Source organism: Sylvia atricapilla, chromosome 16 (assembly GCF_009819655.1).
Source record: "Sylvia atricapilla isolate bSylAtr1 chromosome 16, bSylAtr1.pri, whole genome shotgun sequence".
Classification (NCBI taxonomy): domain Eukaryota; kingdom Metazoa; phylum Chordata; class Aves; order Passeriformes; family Sylviidae; genus Sylvia; species Sylvia atricapilla.
The window spans coordinates 12105260-12126221 of NC_089155.1; the positions used below are offsets into that span (position 1 = coordinate 12105260).

Below are 20962 nucleotides of genomic sequence, written 5' to 3' on the forward strand. Positions count from 1 at the left end.
CTTCCTGCTTCCTACTTGGGTAGGGAACAGACAAATCCTTGCACATGAGTTCAAGCACCTCTTGTTTCAAGAGTTTCTGGCTTCCTGTGGATGACTGGTGTTCTGCTAACTGTGCTTTTTCACAGAGACCTCACCTCTTCAGGCCTAAAGAAATGACATGGAAGCACCTTTTTATAGTCTAAATTCGTTTATTTTTTCTAGGATGTGACAACCCTGGCTCCCCTCACTCCTTCCTCTTGCACGTTGTTCATTATTTCTCTGTGATGCTTTGCCTGCTGGCAGCACTGTGCTGGCAGCTGTCCTTTCAGGGTTACCCAGCTCTACCTGTGCAATGGGTTTTTTCTCTTTTCTTTAAGTCCTCCCATGTACCTTTGTTGTCCCTCAACATTTCAGTCCCCTGTTACACGCAGTGTGGCCCACTGGCCATAGTTCTGTACATCCTTCTTGAGCCAGCCTTTGAAGGATGGCTTTAACCAGTAAGAGTGCTGGCAGATTCCAAAGGTTTAGGTTCTGTTTCTTCCTCTGCTATGGATTTCTCATCTGACTTTGGACATGTAACTACATCCCCAAGCCTTTATCATCTCCTAGGAAGGGGGCTGGGAGCTGATAATGCCAATTTCTCCCTGTTCTTAGGACTTCTCTTAGTTTGGTTGATAGTTCCCAGCTAGAGGAGCTTAAAACCTAATTAGACATGATCATTATCACTTCTCATTTTTGTTTGTGTCACAGATAGTCCCTGCTGGGTTCTCTCTAGGTTACTGTAATGCAAATAGTAAGTTCTTGAAATGAAAAGCATTTACTATAAACTGTTTTCTCCTTCAATAGCAACACAAACCCAGAAACTTGGGCTGAACTGTGTCTTCTGTTTCATGGGAGATTTGTTCTATACTTTTTCCCCAGGAAAACAGCTTTGATTAATATTTCAAGCATTTTATAACACCAAAAGCCAAACAACAAGATAGAAAAGCTGATTATGCAGAAATGAAAGCCAAGCTACATCTAAAGGTCAGAAGCCAAATGTGCCTATGTCAAGCACTACATACCTTTTGGTTCTTGAACCTGGCAGCTGGAGGAAAATCAACATTGCACAAAAACCAATAATCCCTGTAACGAATCCTCTGTTTACTGGAAAACGCTTATGTAAGTGTTAACAGGTCAGGTGAAATCCTACATACTGTACATTCTGCTTAGCACCATTCCAGCAGGAATAAGGCAACATCAGTGGACCACAAGGGGATTTTTTCAATGTAAAGGCACTTTTGTTTGGTCATTGTAAGTGGTTCCTACCAGAATACAAATGCCACAATTATGATTATCTCTACAAACAACACTCAGTAAAGAGATCAGGAGTTCAACTGGACCTGAAATCATGCTTTTTTTTCTTATGCTTTTAGGAAAACAGGATTCTGACTGCTATATGTGCATCTTTGATTGACCACCTGTAACTGTCTCCAAATTTACTGGTTCAGGATGATATATATACATAGGAATACTGTTTATGTAAAGAGAAGCTTCTTATGTGTGCGCTTAAACCGCTATGAACAAATGAACAGCAACCAACTTGCATTCTGCAAATAAAATAAAAAACCCCATGCACTTGCTAACCTTGTAGAGTTCAGGTATTTGCTCTAAATAGCATTAAGTGTCTTTGTATTTTGGCTGAAGCATAAATGTGCTCTGCCCAGAAGATCTTAAACAAAAGATGGGTATGAATGACAGATCAAGAGACTTGCAGCTTGCAGAGGCAGCTCTGAACGGAGTAATAACTGTGATTCACAAAACGTGTCACCCAGGTATTCTCATCTGCTTTCCAGACACTGCCTCATCTTGATGTTTAGGATTACAAGGACTATAAGATTGACTTTGTTTCTTCTTACAGGAGCAGAAAAGATGTACAACTAAGCCTGCTCTACCATATTTCCATTACCAGTTTCTGATGGAGAGGCATGGGGCTATCTGGTTGTGGACTTCAAGTGATGACCCAACATTGTAGGAGTGCAGAAAACTCAGATTTAAGGTATTTCTGCTGATAAATATCATGGGCTACACCACCTGCTCAGTGAACTGGCATTAATATATAAGTTGTTAAATATTCCCTTAAATTTTCTTGATTTCTTTAGATTTTTGAACTAAGAAGATGATTTGGACTCCTTAGAAAGTTTAACGCCCAAGACGATTTGTTATCTGAGCTGGAAAAAAGTGCACAGGAACCCACTGCTCTTCTGAACCCACCAACCACCTCCTTACTGCTGATTTTGCAAGGTTGGACGTGTACTTGCTGCACATCCACGTGGAAGCAGAATTTGAACTCCTCTGGGTTTGTACATCACACTCACAGATTTATTAGGACAATCATTTAATAGTCTCCTTCTTCAGTGATCCTATTAACTTCTCAGTTTAGGTGTCTGTTCAGCTGTGCACAAAGAGCTGTTCTCAGAACTGTTTTCCTGATTAAAGATTAACAATGCGATAAAAGAAGGAAACATGGGCATCCTTGGAGTTTGTTTCTTACATCAGCTGGGTTAAACCTTTACTATCTTTTCTCGCTGTGTATTTTCTCTCTGTGTTTGGCAATCAAATTCTGCACAGCTCCAGCACGTTTCCCCCAGTTTAGTCAAAACAAGAGGAAAACTTTCTGCCTTTTCAACTTTTTACTCTTCGACCCTTGCAAAAACAGCAGCAGAAACCTGTAATAACTAACTAAGGGGAGTTGTATTAAAAACTTTCTTTGCTATCTGTTGGATTAAAGAGTGTTCTGTAAAAACAGTGGAAGTCACTGAGGTGTGGTTAACTGTATAACCACACTAATGTCTTTTGAAATGGAAGAAGTGACATGCTTCTCAATAAACATCCTTCTTCCAAACAGACCCAGGCACGCAGCTCGGCTGTTTGCCACAAGCAGCAAATTGTGTATTAGTGGATGGCAGGATTGTTTCTAAATATATCATAATGTTAGATGAAACAGTTAATAGACAAATTGCAATTATGGTTAATAATTTTTAGACCACTTCCCTGACTTGTGTCTAAGCAATCAATCATCCCTGGTACTTTCAGCTCCAATAAGCTTATGTTAAATACTTCCCCTTTTATATATCCCACATCTGTACTCTATTAGGTCTTGTTTTTTTGGAAATTTTTTTTTGTCATGCTATATAATTATAATAATTTACAGTATGGAGCAGGATTTTAAGAGCCTAGACAATACTTGAAAGCATTAAGTCTTTTAATTTAATAGGGGTTGCTTTTGTTCTGCTGCAAGAATTGCTCATATTTAAAGAGATGATTTGTCTTCTCAAAGTCAAGATGAGCACTGGAGAGAAAGCAAAGCCTGGCTTTCCCTGTGCCTTAGGCACAACCCGAATTTAGCTGATCCTGCATGAACAGCACAGTCCAAGCACTGTGCCCCGAGACAGCTCTGCTCACCCTCCTCTTTGCATGAGAAGTGGTAATTTATAGCCTGCCTAGACACTAGTCAATCAATACCCTCCAGCATGATTTCCATCTGGCTTTGCTTTGCTGTGCTCCTATCTTCTCTCTGCTTTGGGGATTCAGCAAGGAAACAAGTAGGACTGTATGTTCTGATGTTGCTGGGTCTGAGGTCTGACTAGTTTTTTTATGACTGTGGCAATAGGGAGCAGAGAATTGTGTTCTTTGGGGCAAGAAATCCAAGTCAGATCTGAATCCCTAGGTGATGTCTGCTAAAATAAACTATAGCTTCCATCTCTGAACCAGAGGTCTGGGGGAATAAAATAAAAAATTAATAATATTCTTCTTTCCAAGTGATCAAACTGTATATTTCTCCTGAGAATATTCCAGGCCAGCACTGATGCACTGACTTAATTCGGAATCTGCAAGATTCAGTTGCTTAGAACAGCATCAAAAAGAACATAACTTTTTATCTCACTCATTAGCTGACGTGCTTTCTTTTTATTTTTTTAATTAAGGTTTTTGGTGGTCTCTGAAGAAATGCTTCATATTTGCGAAAGTGGGACACCAAAGGAACAGGGAGCACCAGAAAATACAGCAAAAAGACTTCAACCATTTAATGACAGCTTCAAGACCCAAGCAATGTTTAAAAGGAGCCAGATGAATTAGAAGATTGCAAAAGTATCTCCACTTTTTTTGAAGCAGGTGACGGTGTGAAGGAGGTTATCTGGTGCTGTCATTATTGAGAGGGGCAGTATCTCACTGCAAAAGAGGTGCTGAAGGTAGTGATTGTCCCTGGGGTAGGAGCAAAGGGAAAAGGCGTGTGTGTTTGCAGCCTGGTGCTAAGGCACACACACCGCTGACAGGTGCGGTGTGAACGCGACACAGACTTGGAAACAAAAGTGAGACATTGGTGGAAAGTGAAAATGGAAAACTTTCCAGATGCCAGGTGGGAAATGATATTAAAGCTGTCAAAATAAGTCACAACAAAGACTGGGTTTTCTCCTAGACTAACAGGAGTCATGTTCTGGAGGAGAACGGAGGTTCCAACTACAAGGTGGAGTGTCATAAATGAAACAATTATGAGCACTGGAGGTTAAATTTGAACCTATTTGTTTGGGGGTTCTATGCTTTGTTCTCTTTTTCTTCTTCAAGTGCACTGCAGCATTCCTGATTTACTCTACAGTTTGTGGACAGGTCAAAAATGTGTAAATAAAACCCACTGTCACTGCTTCATTTAGTTATCTATTCTGGGCCTAATTCCAAGCCCTGTTAAATTGATGGCAATCCTTCCATTGGCATTGGAGGACTGCAGTTTAAAACCTGTGATGGAGGTGCAAAGCATCACCAGAGAGGATGGATAAACAGCCTCTGCAGTCATCCAAAGTGAGTTTCTGAAACACAGTAAGGGAAGCAAACCTTGAACTACATTCAAGGTCAAATATGCTTTATGTATATGGTAATACAGCTTTTAAAAAAGTCACCTCTACCGAACACACATTAAACATCTCAAATATTATAAAAGACATTATTCAGATTGAAGATTGACAATCTGAACAGATAACCCAGTATTTTACTTCTTAAAAAAAACCAGCTGCACTGTTTATACTGGGTATAAACTGAGTATATTTGGGTAGAAAACTGCAGATCAGAATGAAGTTTGCTGTGTTTCCTCAGTGCAGCCAAGGAAACTCTGCTGATTGAGGACTTTACTTGTCCGTGTATTCACTTTCATGCACTGGTAGATTCTTATCAGCAATTTATCTGCAATTTTGTTGCTGAATTTTGTTTCTTTATGTAACATTACTTTAGGACAAGAAAATGTGCCTACATTAAATTCCTTATGCTCCTTATGAAATACTCCTGACAAACAATAATTCACTTTGAACGTTTACCCCCCAAAGTATAATTATGACTTAAAACATAAAACGGCTCTCTATTCTTTTCGTGATAGACTTTTCATGCAGACTGTTGATGTGTTAGAAAGAACCAGACTCCCAGAGGAGTGGGTAGGAGCTTGATTGCAGCTAGAGATAGACAATGCAGCAGCAGCAGTAACTAGAGACTGTACACACAACACACCATAATGGCCATTATGGAGCTGTTAACCTCTAGTGTGTCAAAACCTGCTCAGAAACTGGTTGAATTTGTAGATTGTTGAACCAAGTGGTTCCTTTAAATTCAGCAAAAAATGAACTGAAGGGCTATTCTGCGTTTGAGCTATAAATCCTTGGAAATATCGGTTAATAAGGGAAATAATGACAGACCTTTACTGTACCTGCATGGATGGTGCTGGTATTAATAATGCAGAAGTGCAAGGCAGGACAGCTCTTAGAATTTGATGACTGTTGAAGTGCAGAAAACCTCATTAAAATGACCTAAAGGATGGTGTATTATAATAAAAACTTTTTTTCCTACAGTGCCCTTCAACTATCATAATTGCACAGTATACAGAGCAACTTGAAAAGATTTAGGAATGTGTAAGAAGTAAAATCTCTGGCCACAGTTACTGGCAGCCTAATTATGTGAATATATTGTGTACTCTGCATCCTGTTCCTTAGTTTTGAGAGCCCATGGATTCGTGAATGATGAATAATGTGGTGTCTAACCAAAATACCAGCACTAAATTGCTGGAATAGATATTCAGCCTTTAATAATTGCTTTGAATTTCTGTTGATTCCAAGCAGTGGAATAGTTATGACTAACTTGCAGTTGTTAAAGGTAAACATGTTGTGTTATTTTTACATTCGAGATTTTACAGAACTGCGGATAGGAGCGTTTGTTGTCATGGGTGTTTTTGGTATTTTCAGTCGACGTCTCTGAGGATGAGGTCTAAAAACCCCACCTCACCTGAGGATACTGCTCCAAGGCCAGTGGTGTGGGCTGCTGTTTGTGCTACAGATATTTCACAAATGCCAGTTTTACTGGGTTACTTCCACAGACAAGGAGAGCCACCCCTTGGTTTGGGGCTTTGATTAGTGCTCAGTAATTCAGTTTAACAGGATCTAGACCACGCTGGGCTGCAGTCCCTGTGCAATGTACTGTACCCTGCAATGCACTGAGCTCATAGAGGTTAAGCTCCAAATCTATCCTCTGCACTGGCATATAATAAGAGTATTCAAAGCAAGTGGGTTTTAGAGAATGTTTGATGGCTGGAAATTACTAGTCTAGAAGGGTACACAAGATTAAACGTTAAGTCACTCAAACTGTGCAAGTTTACCTCAAAGGCATTTTCACAATGCCTTTGGAGAAGCCTTTCAACTTGTTCTCACTGAATAACCAATCTTGGCCTAGGGTACAGCGTAATGATGCTTATCCATCGCTCCACCGCCTCTGCAGAGCCACTTGAGCCAGTTTTGTACAACACTTCTGTGGCTGCAGCACCAGGTGGCCCTTCAGCGCCACTCCAGCGCTGGGCTCCCGGCTGGAGCCTTTCCCTCACAGAAACACGGCAAGTGCTTCAGATATTTCCCAAGTGGAGAAACCAGCCGAGCTCAGCCCCGTGGTCTCCAGCCAAGTGGGAGCAGAAGGTTAAGGGCCTACTATTAAGGCCAAGAGATTGTCTTTGCTTAGAGGGGTGAGAAAACGGCAGCTGCTCTGACAGCATTTGCCATGAGCGGGGACCAAGGAGCACCGGGCACCCGGTGCATTGGGAGGGAAACCTCCGCACACAAAACTTTGTATTTTGTAGGGAATTTACAGGTGAGAGGCAGCTGTTCCCCAAAAGCTGCCACCCACGAGTGAGCTGCCACTCCAGGCGCTGCTGAGGGAGCGGCACAGGGAGGGCAGGCCGAGGGGCACGGCAGGCGCTGAGCCCCTTCCCTGCCACCTTCCCTGCCACCTTCCCTGCCACCTTCCCTGCCACCTTCCCTGCAGGGGCAGCCCGGGCACAATGGCCCCGGCCCAAGAGCCCGGGAGAACCGCCCGCGGCGGCCGTGAGGGGCCCGGGGCCAGCGGAGCCCGGCGCCAGGAGCGCTGAGGGGCGAGCGGCCCGCGGGGCTGCGGGGCCAGGCCGGGCCCGGGCCGCCCCGGAACGGCCGCGGTCTGCCCGCGTGTTTAACGTCGAGCAGCTCAGCACCGTGCCACAGGGCTGCGGGAAAACCAAGGCCGGCAGCGCAAAGAGAGGCCAGGCTGAGCCTGAGCGGAGGAGAGGAGCAGAGCCGGACACCGCAGTGAGGGTGGGACACGGGTCCATCGGAGTTGGCTCTGTCTCTTGAGGAGGGTGGAGAACGCCGAGGCTGTGTGTGAAGGGAGCCCGCAGGGTTCTGCCTGCCCTGGCCGGGCGCTGGCTCCTGAGGAGGGTGGAGAACACCAAGGCTGCCCTCGCTGTGTGTGAAGGGACTGCCTGCCCTGGCCGGGTGCTGGCTCCCGAGGACGGTGGAGAACACCAAGGCTGCCCTCGGTGTGTGTGAAGGCAGTTCTGCCTGCCCTGGCCGGCCGCTGGCTCCTGAGGAGGGTGAAGAACGTGGAGCCTGCCCTCGCTGTGTGTGAAGGCAGGTTCTGCCTGCCCTGGCCGGGCTGTCTCCCGTGACGGTGGAGAGCACCAAGGCTGCCCTCGGTGTGTGTGAAGGCAGGTTCTGCCTGCCCTGGCCGGGTGCTGGCTCCTGAGGACGGTGGAGAGCACCAAGGCTGCCCTCGGTGTCTGTGAAGGGACTGCCTGCCCTGGCCGGGCGCTGGCTCCTGAGGACGGCGGAGAACACGGAGCCTGCCCTGGCAGTGTGTGAAGGCACTGCCTGCCCTGGCCGGGCTGTCTCCCGTGACGGCGGAGAACACCGAGCCTGCCCTGGCAGTGTGTGAAGGCAGTTCTGCCTGCCCTGGCCGGGCTGTCTCCCGTGGCGGCGGAGAACACCGAGCCTGCCCTGGCAGTGTGTGAAGGCGGCCGGGCCCGCCGGCTCCCCGGGGCTGAGCCGTGCAGCGAGCCCCGGGCATGGCGCTCGCCCTGCGGAGCCGCATCGGCGTCTTCTGTGACCTGGGGACAGCGCAGATCCGTGTTCTGCAAGAGGAAGGGCAAGAAAAGAGTGCAGGAAGCAAGGCGACAGAGAAACCACCGGACACGCTCCTGATGGAGGTACGAGTTCTGGATAAAGCGAAATAGATGTGTGTTGTTCCCCGCTAGCTTCTACTATCACACCGATATGGCTCTGACCAAATTAGTATTATTTAGTCAAATTTGTTGGGCTTAAGTCCCCGTACATCTTTTTATAATTTCGTCTCGTTTCTAAAAGGACGAACTAGAAGTTTAGACTTTCTAGATTAAGAGAGTATTCCGAGTTGGAAGAGACCCAGATTATCAAGATGATATTGAGGTGATATTTAACTGTTGAAATTCAGAGGAGTCTTTAATTTAGTTCAGCAGTTTGGTACTATTTGGTTTGATAGCCTCCATCTCTTAAGTGGCATTACAGAATTTCCCTTTTTCTCCTTAATTCGATTAGTTCAATCTTGCAGTCGTTGTTAAAGCTGGATACGTAATGCAGTCCCATTTGAAATGGATTTTATTAAAAAGGTCATGCAAACACTGCTGTTTTGTTCTGTGCTAGCTATTATATTGGTTTTACCATAAAATACTACTTTTTTCTTATAAAATTCGTGCATCACTAGATAATTTCTGGGGTAGGTCATATTGCCATATTTGAGTCTAGCTAATGCAAGAAGTATCACAACCTGGTTAATTGCTTTATGACAAAGAAAGCATTACAATTAGCCTGCAGAAGTCCTAATTTTGTTTATAAACAGAGCATACCTCTCACTTTCTTTTAAAAGATAAATATACTGAAATGAAATTTTAGACCTTCAGTTTAAAAAATAAAGATACAGGTTTTTTGTGTTTTCAGTGCTGCAATCTTAAAATGATGCCCTGAAATTTTATACAAAATTTTGAAGAGGGAGGGCATAATTTTAGTAATTATTCGTGTTTAATTGTAACCTACTGGTTAGGCTGCTTTGTGCAAAATGCAAATTTTTTTGTTGCAGTTTTGTCCATCACTTGTAAGATTGAAAATCAGAAAGGATTGGTGGCTTGCATTCTGTTGACTGCTCTGTTGATTTGCCACTAGCGACTGCCTTTAATTGAGAAAGTTGTAAAACATATTCTTTTTTTAAAATAGATTGACAGAGATAACGATGCCATTGCATTTGAAAATAACATCCAGCAACTGAGCCCATCTGAAGAGGGAGAAGGAAAGGAAGTTTTTTCCACTGTTGGGGAAACAAAGAGTCAGAGCTGCAAAGGGGGTGATGATTTGTCAGACTTAATCGATGAAAGTAAAGAGCAGAAATATCCAACTGCATCAGAACAAACGGTTGTAAGAAATCTCAAGAATCTAAAATTTGAGGCTCGTGCTCCACATCAGGAAAAAGGTAGAAGTAATAATCTTTGTAGTTAATTTCTAGATAAGGCATGTTAAGTAAGATTTTGAACTGAGGTTGAAGGTTTAGATTAAATACTCACAGCAGTAATTGTTAAGTGTAGATTAGGTTAAGTCTTAACATTCTGGAAATTTGGAAGAGGAAATAATACCTTCAGCCCTAAGTGTTCGAAGATCTTGTTCAGGCTGATGTCATCTGCCTCGTGTTCAGGAGAGACATTTTGGATGGCATTTAGAAGTTAATGGTCTTTTGAACAGTGTGTGGTATTTGAAACCTCCAGGGAGATTTCAAAGTTAATATTGTATAAGTGCCTTTGAATAAACCTAGTAATTTATTTAGTGTCTTGATTCACTCATTCAGCTTCAAAATACAATTGTTTGAGGGTTTATGATTGAGCTTAGAGTGATTCTACGTTGCCAGCAGAGGGTGGTGGGCAATTATTAATCAATACCTGTCAGCAAAGCCTTTCCCAGAACCTAAATAACAGTAACAGAAAATGGCTGATTTAAGATGTTCAAAACGTAAAAGTATGTTACAGAAGTTAAGGACTGACTCAGAAGAGAGCAGATAAGCATCTGTTTCCCTAGAAACTGTGTGTGTACTGTAAAAATTGGATGACATCAATGATGTTGGGTCTGTAAATGTGTGTGTTTTATCTGGGAGTTAAGGTATCTTGGCTGAGGTTCTCTATGGATACTGTACAAATTGTTAATGTCCCCTGTTTCAGTTACAGCCTTTATAGGAAGCACATTTGAGCAGCTTTAGCAAAGCTAACAATGTTCCTTTGTGTGGGCATGAATCCACAATGAATAAATGACAATAAAGTGGTTTTGTTTGCTGTTACTGAAGTGAAGTGTTATCTGCACATCTCTGTGTGGTATAAAGCGTTGTATAAAATGCATTTTGGTCTCAGCATGAAAATCATTACAGACAGCACACTTGGGAGCTGAGACAACTGTTCTGGAAAGACTCTTCAAATATGACGTATTTGCCATTTCACAGTTTCAAATCTTCTTCATAACTGAAAGTGTTGCACATTTAATCTTAACTTGTTACTCTCAAAAGAAATTCATTACTCTTGTGCCCCGAACTTTATTCTACGACTTCTCTAAAGAGCTGATTTTTTTTTCCTCTCAAATTCAACCAGAAATTTTAAAGAGGCTTTTACCATCATGATTTTTTTTATATGCACTTTACAGATTCAGCAACACCAGAAAGCTGGGAATAGCTTAACCTGCCATTTCCAAATCTTTGAATAAACTTACTTAGTGCTAATTACACAGTTGTTATCAGGAAGTTTGTTGCACAGGTTATGAGTCTTAATGATGGTATTGAGAGAAGTCTCATCCTGTCTTGGAGGTGAGAGCAAGGGTAGGAGTTAGGTTTCCTGGGATTAGATTCTAAACTGTTCCACTAACAAATAACACAGTTTTGAGGGCAAATCACTGAAGTCTTAATGAATCCTTTGATCCAGAACTTTGAAGTACTTTTACTCAGACTAGAGGGACTGTTTAGAAATTGGTACAGTGTTTTTAAAAAGTAAAGTCATTATTTTGTGCCGTGTACAGTGCAAATGTGTGTTTGTTCCAACAAGAGAACAAGAATGTTTCAAGTGTTTTTTTCTGCACATTCACCTCAGTCAAGTTATCAAGTCTTAAGCATCATTTGAAAGCCCACTCAGATGAGAAACGTCACGTGTGTCACCTCTGCTCGAAGGCCTTCCGTACAGCAACTCTGCTGCACAACCATGTGAATGCACATACAGGTACTAATGCTTGAAAATACTTCATGTTACATACTCTCTTCAAAACTGAGTCAACAGGCAAGGGGCTTTGCCTTACAGCTGTGTTCTGTGGTCATTTTATGCCCAGAAATTCCTCTGATTTTCTGTGGCGTTCCACGCTGAAAAGACATGGACTGTAGTTAGGAACTCTGTGTGTGTGTTTGTTAATTTTGTTAAATACCATTCTAGCAATTTTTGTCAGCTGACCAGTGACTTCAGCTGTGCTTCATTCTGACATGCAGAATAGAATTTTCAGTGGTGTTTCCATTTTGTCATATAAACATATGAAACAAAGTGATAAATTGTGTTTATAATAAACCTATTGTGTGCATATATATGAAAGAAATTCTGTGAATTTCACTGTGAGGGTGGTGAGGCACTGGCACAGGCTGCCCAGAGAAGCTGTGGCTGCCCCATCCCTGGAAGTGTCCAAGGCCAAGTTGACCAGGACTTGGAGCAACCTGGGATAATGGAAAATGTCCCTGCCCATGGCAGGGGTGGGGAACAAAATCTATGATTTATAGAATGCAAAAAAAAAAAAAAAAAATCAGAATATCAGAAAAGGTTCTATTAAAAAATTCTGCATGTTTATTTAAGGCAGACAAATCACATTGCTGTGGTGTTAAATAAAAGTCTCATGGTGTTTTGTTGCAGGGAACAAACCCCACAAATGCAGTGAGTGTGACACAGCCTTTGTGACCCGCGGGGAGCTTTCACGACACAGGAGGTACAAACACACTTTGGAGAAGCCTTTCAAGTGCACAATTTGTGAATACTCCAGTGTAGAAGTAAGCACAGCTTTGCTGAATCTTTTGGGAGAATGTGAAGGTTTTCACGTGCCAGGATTTTAATGTCCATACAATTTTTGTCCAAATTTGTAACCATGAGAAGTCCAGGCTCTGCTGATGGCCTTGGACACACTGATGGATTGTGTTTCTCTGTTATGTGGCTGTTGTGTTACTGCGAGGTGGCTGATGGCTACAACTTCATGGTGCCATGCATTTCATTTCATTTCGTTTCGTTTCATTTCATTTCATTTCATTTCATTTCATTTCATCCCCATCATCCTGCAAAGAACGAATGAGTAACCTGAATTCCTGGAACTCTTACTTTGTCCATGTCATATTTGCAAATGTGTTACTCCAAGTTAATATTTATACAATTATGTAGGGTTTTTTTGACTAGTTTCATTTTAAGAGCTTTTTTCTTTTGTTATGCTAAAAATGCTGCTATGACAATGTGTTTGCGTGATTTTGGTCCTACAAAAATATTATTTGTCCTCATTTACACCACATTCCAAGTACTGTGGGACAATACTAGCTAATGTATAAGATGAAGTTCATGTATTGTGTTGATATGCTTGATGATGTTTGGGTTTTTTCCCAGGACTAGAATTTTCTTCATCAAGAACAAAATACTTTAGAGTCTGCTTAAGGGTGCTGTTGGAAATTGCAATTGCGTTGGGTGCACAGGCTTTCAGAAATGCACCTGGGATTGAATCACTGTCACAGTTTAGTGGATGTTCAATATCTGAATTTGTGCTGTGTCCAGATCTAAAGCTGTAAGCAATCCTGAACTTTACTCCACACACCTTATCTTAATAATTAGATTTTTGATAGCTTGCATCTTTAAAAACCCTGACAGCTGATACTAAATCACCCTCTTCTTTCCCTTGTTTCAATAAGGAGCTGTTCAGCATTCACTGCTGGTACAGAACTCCCATTCCTGTAAGCTTTACCTGAAAGAGGAAAGCTGAAGGAGCCCTCCAGTACTGCAAATTATTTCACTTTAGTGTAACAAAGGTTGACAGTCATGTTTAATTTTATTTAAGTGAATAGTCGTGTTGATTTGAAGGAAACTAGCAGAGAATTCATTAATTGTGTTTATGAATGGAGGAACTGAACATTTCATAACTCCTAATTGGGTACCTACAATATTTATGTAGAACATATCAGAAAACCAGCATTAAAAAAGTAGAATTGAATTAAACTTTGTAACTAAGGTGCTTCATTGGGATTTGAAGGTGAATAGACTCTGGATAATGAGTTTGATCTTTCATTTATTTTCCTGAGTGTTTTCAAAGGATTTTATGTTTGGTATATCCAAGTAGCCTGACAATAGTAGGTATCCTCTTTTTTAAATGTTCTCTTTTTTGGTCTTATTATAAAAAATCCCATTTTGCTAATGTGGACACTAAATATGGAAGTGAGATAATCTGGGGAAAAAGTGCAGGAGCGTCCTAAAACCACAACAGGCTGATTGTGCAGGGAATAACATGGATGTGAGAGTGCTAAATCTGGGATTGATGCAATGTTTCAAATTGCAGTAGGTGTAGTATGTAAAACTGCTTATATTTTAATTAAGTGTATCTCCAATGTGGATGTTACTTTAGAAAACCTCTCATTTCTCTCTGAGGCCAGCAAGATGAGGCGCCACGTTCGCTCGCACACGGGAGAGAGGCCCTACCCCTGTCACCTGTGCAGCTATGCAAGCAAAGATGCCTACAAACTGAAAAGGCACATGTTAACTCACACTGGTAGGATTCTGGGGCCATCATCAAGCCCAGGGCCTCAGCTCCTTGATATTCATAGGGTTAGGGCAATCTCATTTCAGCCTCAAAATGTGCTTTTTTAAAATTTGTGATTTGGAGTAAAAGCATGTTCTCTTTCAGTGTTCTGGATTTGGCAGTGGGAAGCCCAGCAGTGCTAGTAGCTAGTCTTGCTGTTCCTCCTAAACTTCTTTTATATTAGAAAAATATTTCATTTTCTGTGGGTCAGGCTGTCACTTTTATTTCTCAGTTGGTTGATTTTACATGGAGAGGTATCTGTGAGAAATTTTTAAGTGTCTGTTCAGAACATGGATATTGTTGTGACCCCAGAATGCCAGCAATTAATTTGGTCAACAAAGAATTAAATTGCTTTAATATTGAAAGCAGTGTGTTCTTGTCATAGCTCTGTAGCATGCAAGTCATCTCAGGGGCACTGAGTATTAATCTATACTTCAGGGTTTAACTTGGCTCAATTATGATATGTAAGTTGTGCTCTGATTAATGTTTTAGGTTGAATCAGAGTGTGACAGTGTGGTTTGAATCAAATTTTCCAAATATCCCCACTTGTCACGCATTGGTTCATGTCTTGAGACAGTTTGGTGCAATTAAACTGAATTATTTTTTTATGAGAGTCAACCACTGGAAGAGTTCAAGAGTGTTATCCACTGCTGGCAGGGACTTCTTCCACAGAACCAGTCTGGAGCTGGTTCAAAACTGTGCCAGTTGCCAGTATTGATTTAATTTTTAATGATAGTCACACCTGATGTGGCTTTTTGGGGAAGAAAGGCAAGAAAATAATTTCCTGTTTTCTCTTCTCACCATTATCAATGGCTGATGGTGTGTCACTCTTATCATGATGTCTTACTGCTGTTGACTTTCTCTCCTTGCATATTTGAAGATAATTCTGCATTTCTGTTCATGAATAATGCAAGGGAGAATAGAGGATAATTAAGACAATTCCTGGTTCCTAGTTTAGAATTATATAAATGGCTTTATGCTTCAGCAGTTTGACTTGTGGGCTCAGGAAAGCCAAGATTTTGTGTTGCAATCAGTTATGTAAACTTCTGGAGAACTGTCTGGCCTTTTGTGTACTGTCAACTAACATTAACTTTTAGTTGATCTGGAAACTGTTGCTGTTAGAACGTGGACGTTGAATTGCATGGGAATTGGAATTTATATCAAATAAGTAGAGTTTCTAAGCATATGTTACTTTAATTTCTTTTTAATAGGTGAAAAACGCTATGAATGTTACGTTTGCCAAGCCAGATTCACTCAAAGTGGAACCATGAAAATCCATATGTTACAGAAGCATGGAGAAAATGTGCCAAAGCACCAATGTCCACACTGCAGTACTTTCCTTTCCCGAAAAAGTGATTTGGGTGAGTTTACAGGAAAAGACTGAAAATGAAATGTGGAGATAAGTAGAGGGGAAATCTCTAATTTTTCACAAAATTTCACCGAATATGTTATAGCTGACTTCATATTATCACAGAATATTTTAAGTAAAATGCATTTGTAGTTTTACAGGTAAGTTCCTCCTGCAAGGAGATGTGGTGACATCTTGTGGTTGGTGTTTTAATTTGCTTATGATGCAAAGTAGCAAATATTTAGCTTTTTTTTATTATTATTATTTGCTTGATACCTCTGGCACTGTGACCTTTTGTTTTTTTCAGAAGAAGTGTTGGCAGCAATAGAGCTGACCAGTGACAACAAAGCCTATATAGGAATTCTAAGTTTCCAGAAATACATGAAAACGCTGTATTAAAACTGGATTATTTTTTTTAAGTATTTGATTTGTTAAACAATTTCCACTGAAATCAGTAAGATTCATGCTTAAAACCACTCGATTCCTTTGGGAAGTTCCAACATCTTGCTGCAGCTTTTGTTTAATCTTAAACTAATTTGTCCATTTTACCCCTACTGCAGAGAGCACAGAAAGTTCTTCTGTGTTTTCCTCTACCAGATTTGCATTACTCAGGGCTATAGACACCCAAACTCTTGTTCAAAACTGTGTAAATACAAACCTTGCCATTAAAATGAGTTGTTTTGAATATCTGTCCAGGTGTCCACCTGAGGAATCTGCATTCCTACATGGAAGAGGCAGTGAAGTGCAGGGACTGTGAGGCGGCTTTCCACGAGCGCTATGCTTTCCTTCAGCACAGGAAGACTCACAGGAATGAGAAGGAATTCAGGTGTGCTCAGTGCAGCTGCACGTGTAACCAGGTATTTCAGATCCCTGGGAAAATACTGCTCACTCTGGTGGTGGTGTTGTAAGGCACAGTTGGCTTTGGGGTTATATTTACCTCAAGAAATTAAAAGACTTTGGTGACTGCACTCCAACTAAAGTAGTGGAGAGGTGCTTATTTCCAGAGTAAATCCTTCACAAATAAACAGTGGCATCGAAATGCTCGAAGGATGAGTCTATCTTCTTGGTAAATCTTTTGTACATGGACTGCTTAGAAGTATGAAGTAACTGCAATCACTTTCAGGGATGTTGTGATAAAGAAAAAAATGTAGTATTTCAGCCTGAAATGTGATTTTCAGTGGTGAATCAGAATAAATCTAGCCTGAACTGAAAAATTTATTTCAAAGAGTACTTTTAGGATAGGTAGGACCAGTTCTGCAAGGAAAGTAAGAAATTATTCACTTCAAAACCATATGCAATGAGAACATATTCTCATTTTGGGTTAACTGTGCACACTTTAAAGTAAATGTGACCCTTTTCCCACATACAGATTTAACATGTAAAACTTTATTGCTTATCGAGGAACCAGGAAATGATAAATTTTATTTTATACCCACCAAATGGCAATGTTCTGTTAAAGCAGAATTTTAATATATATTCTGGAAATTCTTCAGGAGTTTTATGGAAGTTGTTAAATAAGTCAGTCTCCACTCAGCATTGAAGAATTTGTCTGTCAGAACCATATTTGCTTTTTGTGTGTTAAATTGCTTACACAGATTAATATTTGATTGATATTTTTGTTCTTCATTATGCTAACAGAGTAATATATGTAAGCATGCTGAAAATTGTGGATTGGTGAGGGCAAAAACTGCTACACCCAGAAAAGGAAGCAAAGGCAAAAATAAACTCCATGAGAACCCGAAGCGTGCTAAGCCAGAAGGTAATCAGTGACTAAGTTAGAATTTAATCATGTAAATTAGAATCAAGACTAAAAGGCTAAGGCAGTGAATCTTCCCTGCTGCTTAATTACTGTATCACAGTGAAGCTAATAATGGAGGAATACTCCAGAATAGGCTTTATTGTGTGTCAGAAATCCTTGTCATGTGAGCTGGGTCACTGCACAGGTACCATCCCGGGCTGTTCCCTGCTCCTGCAACTGAGTTCCTAAACTCCCTTTATGGCAATGCTTTCAGATTATTTTTGTGGAGTAAGAGACAAGAATGGAGATACACCTTAGGCCTTGGTGTCCCTAAACCTCACCTTCTGCTGTATCAGATTGTATCTGCACTGAGAGAAAGCTTGACGTGGTGAGGAAAAGAAATGTTGGAGCTTTTCTGAATCTAATGAATATATATCAGCAGCTGAGTTTACATTAGCATTGACACTTCTGTTTTCACTGGTGAGGCTGTAATGGTATGGTTAGAGAGAAATGTTACAGCTGCAGTGTTTATGTTTTTGCAGTAATTTGATTTTGCTTTTTATTAATGTTTTCCTACATGCAAACAATTTCTTTTTTGGTATCTTGTAAATACCTTCATCTGAAAGCTTGATTTTCTAGAGCTGTGATCATGTATCTTCAGATGTTGTTCACGCAAATATTCAGTTCATTAATTGACTCACACAAAACCTAGACATTTCTGTGCTGTTCCAGAAGGTTTTCCCCCAAAACTGACATTTACAAGTATTTGTATATCACTGTCCATTTCTTGCACAGTTTGAAGGGGCCTGTGGGATTCTCAGTGTGGCTTTGCAGATGATGACCTGTGAGACTGAGGCTGTCAGTGATTTGCTGTTGCTAATAATTAAAAAAGAAAAAGGATGCATATGATAATTAAATTTCCAGTTTAAAAATGCTTAGTTTTCCCCTGATGAGAATACCAAACTCAGCAACTGACTTGTAATGTAATATTCAACAGAAGATATATTCATTCCCCAAGTAAAGTGCAAGATAAAAGATATGCTGTAGTTACATATTGGCAGCATTTTTGCCACTAAATGAAATTGCATACTTGTTAAATTTATTGAAATATTTACTTGTCTGTCTGGTTAATCATCTCAATATTTAATTTTTTTTCCAAAGTTGCCCTGAAATCATTCCAAGGTGACTCTACTTTAAAAAATGAACATTGTGCCAGTGAGATTGTTCCTGTTTTAGATGGAGCAGAAACAGCAACTCCTCGGGAGCACAGAGCAGAAGCAACTCATTAAATGGATCCTCAACCTGATGGACAAATAATGCACAAAGAGACTGGAATTCCTTGTTCAGTTCTTGTAACTGAACAGTTCAAAGTGTGGAGCTACCCCCAGTTAGAAGGGTAGAAAAGATGCTGGTTGGAAGCTGTTGAAGCCCTTCTGTGCTTGTGTTTCTTCTTGCTGCAGTTTCTACTGTGTAACCTAAATATCATAGCAGAGTGTGAAAGTTAGAGACAACTTTCACCTGGTTTATTACATCCATGTAATAACAGCATGAGGAAAAGCAGCTGATTTCAGAGTCCTGTACTGAAGAATGGATGGGTCGTTTCACCTTGCATTTGGTTTTTTCCAGCTTTACTCACAGAATTGCAAATTGATCTGAGGCAAATTCATCCCTCAGTATCACGGAGAGCTGCCTGAATTTCAGTGTTTATACTTTGCTGAGGTGAGCACATGAAGGGCAACGATTTTTTAGTACAAGGTACATTTACTAAATCTCCTTTCTGCAAACACTTTCGTTTCTAATCGAATTCATGATGCAAGAGAATGCATGACACAGTTCTGTGGAAAAGCACCAGTTTTTATGCCTCATACTGGTAATTAGAAACTGCTCTTTTGTCAGAGTTTTTCTCAGCTCAGTTAGCTGGGCAGACAGAGCTGCATGACAAAAATGGAGCAGGGTGGCAGAGAAGTGTGGAGGACCCCATAATCTGGGAATGTAAAACCTTCTGTGACCTTTAGCTGAGTCTTTTTTTGAATGCAGGTGGGATCTGTTTGCTTTATCCCTCCTTTAAGCAGCCTTACAAGTGTTTCCATGTAAGTTTGTGATCTTCCCTTTTAGCACCAGATCCAAACCACGCCCACGACTTTGATTTTAATTAGCTTCTTCAATAAAGCACAACTGTGTTACTTAGGAAAGTTCATGTTTATAGTATACTTAAAAATCAGAAAAGAGTTTACTGTCAAATACAATTTTCTAACTTTCCTTAGGTTATAAGAACTACTGGGTTTAACTCTTAATAATTACTAGAGTCATTACAGTAAGTATTATTAATTTTTATGATTCATTACAATGATCACAATTGTCATTTATGCACTATTCACACTTTTTTTTTTGCCATTTATAATTAACACTTGGAAGCCTCCTGATAAAATTGTAAATACTTTTTAAATATTCATCTTTAATGTTGCTATTCTTATGTTACATTTGATTATAAATAAGCACCAGCATAACTAGCAAGTTTTAATAATATAATATTAGGTCAATTTAATAATATTAGGTCATGTAACCACTAAATTTAATTGAAAAACCTCATCCCTATTTCAAGATTAACATCTGTGTTGAACTTCATTATGGTGTGGAATTTGACCAGTATTGAATGGTTTTGGTTTGCACATTGGGCAGGCTGTGGTTGCTGGTTCTGCTGATGTGGTCAGGGACAGAGAATTCCTGTGCTGTGCACCTCAGGTGAGCTGCAAGCAGCTGCAACTTTAAACTTTTTTTTTACCTTGAATGGCCTGTTCAAAATGAAACTTTACATTTTGGCCAGTTAGTTTATTAACATTATATCCTTATCCTGTATTTGGTAGCATGTCTACATGCCTGTCCTAGGATAACTCCTTTAATTCACAGCAGTGCCGGGAAATTTAGCTATCACAGTGTCCCCAGGATCTCCCTGCTCACGGTGAGCAGATGAGGGAGGATGTTGGTATTAGCAGGAGATAATTGCAGTCTTACAGAAAATAATCCCATTTATGGAGAGCACACCAAGGGCCTCACCAAGACCTTTGTCAGTCATCTCAGTCAAACACAGGAACAGGAATTGCCACTTTAGTACCAGAAACCTCCTTCAGTTTTGTAGCAAACCCTGAGAAGTCAGAGGCCTTGAATTCATTGAAATTCCTCATTGGTTTTGTCCCTCCATTACAGAGCTGTTACTTCAGTGTTTATAAAGGTTTCATATTGATTACTCTATGTCTGTTTTCATGCTGGTAAAATTTCAGTAAGTTCATTTGTTCTTACCAGTGACAGGACTTAATACTTTTGTTCATGATAGTTGCTTAAATAATACTGTTAACTTTATTCTTGTTGTGCTGTTTCCATTTGTGTTATAAATTCTAAGCAGCAGATTGCTCTGTCAAAATTAATTTTAGAAGTTGTTTAAATTCCTTGATCAATTTGCTGAATATATATTGTTCATTTGAATTGTTAATAACAAAGCTGACTCATTCCATGCTGACTTCTAAAAATCAGACTACATGGAGTGGAATGTGAATGTAGTAATAAAAGATATTTTTATCTCTGAACTTTCAAATTATTATTTCAGTAGTTAGAAGCTATAAATGTGTCATTTTGGGAATCAAGAAAGAATGCTTTGACCTCCTCAGGAGCCATTCCTAGTGGTCTTATGCTTTTTAACAGCAGTGATTGTTCTTCATGATTAAGAATTTGCATAAC

General features: G+C 40.4%; 1 protein-coding gene and 2 long non-coding RNA genes across 3 annotated transcripts in view; all 3 read left to right on the top strand.

Annotated features, from left to right (window-relative positions):
- The window catches only part of LOC136368610 (uncharacterized), a 169221-nt gene that overhangs the window by 95948 nt on the left and 52311 nt on the right, over positions 1 to 20962 (top strand). The gene's annotated exons all lie outside the window — the stretch shown is intronic.
- LOC136368318 (uncharacterized) lies at positions 1886 to 4658 on the top strand. Its single transcript, XR_010744827.1, has 3 exons — positions 1886 to 2017; positions 2121 to 2317; positions 3945 to 4658. It is a non-coding gene; the product is annotated as an uncharacterized lncRNA (long non-coding RNA).
- CTCFL (CCCTC-binding factor like) lies at positions 8354 to 19456 on the top strand. Its single transcript, XM_066331040.1, has 9 exons — positions 8354 to 8494; positions 9579 to 9786; positions 11390 to 11560; positions 12233 to 12366; positions 13994 to 14114; positions 15356 to 15505; positions 16189 to 16349; positions 17131 to 17251; positions 18392 to 19456. The coding sequence occupies exons 1-9, from the start codon at positions 8354 to 8356 to the stop codon at positions 18517 to 18519; spliced, it is 1335 nt and encodes a 444-aa protein (XP_066187137.1). The 3' UTR covers positions 18520 to 19456.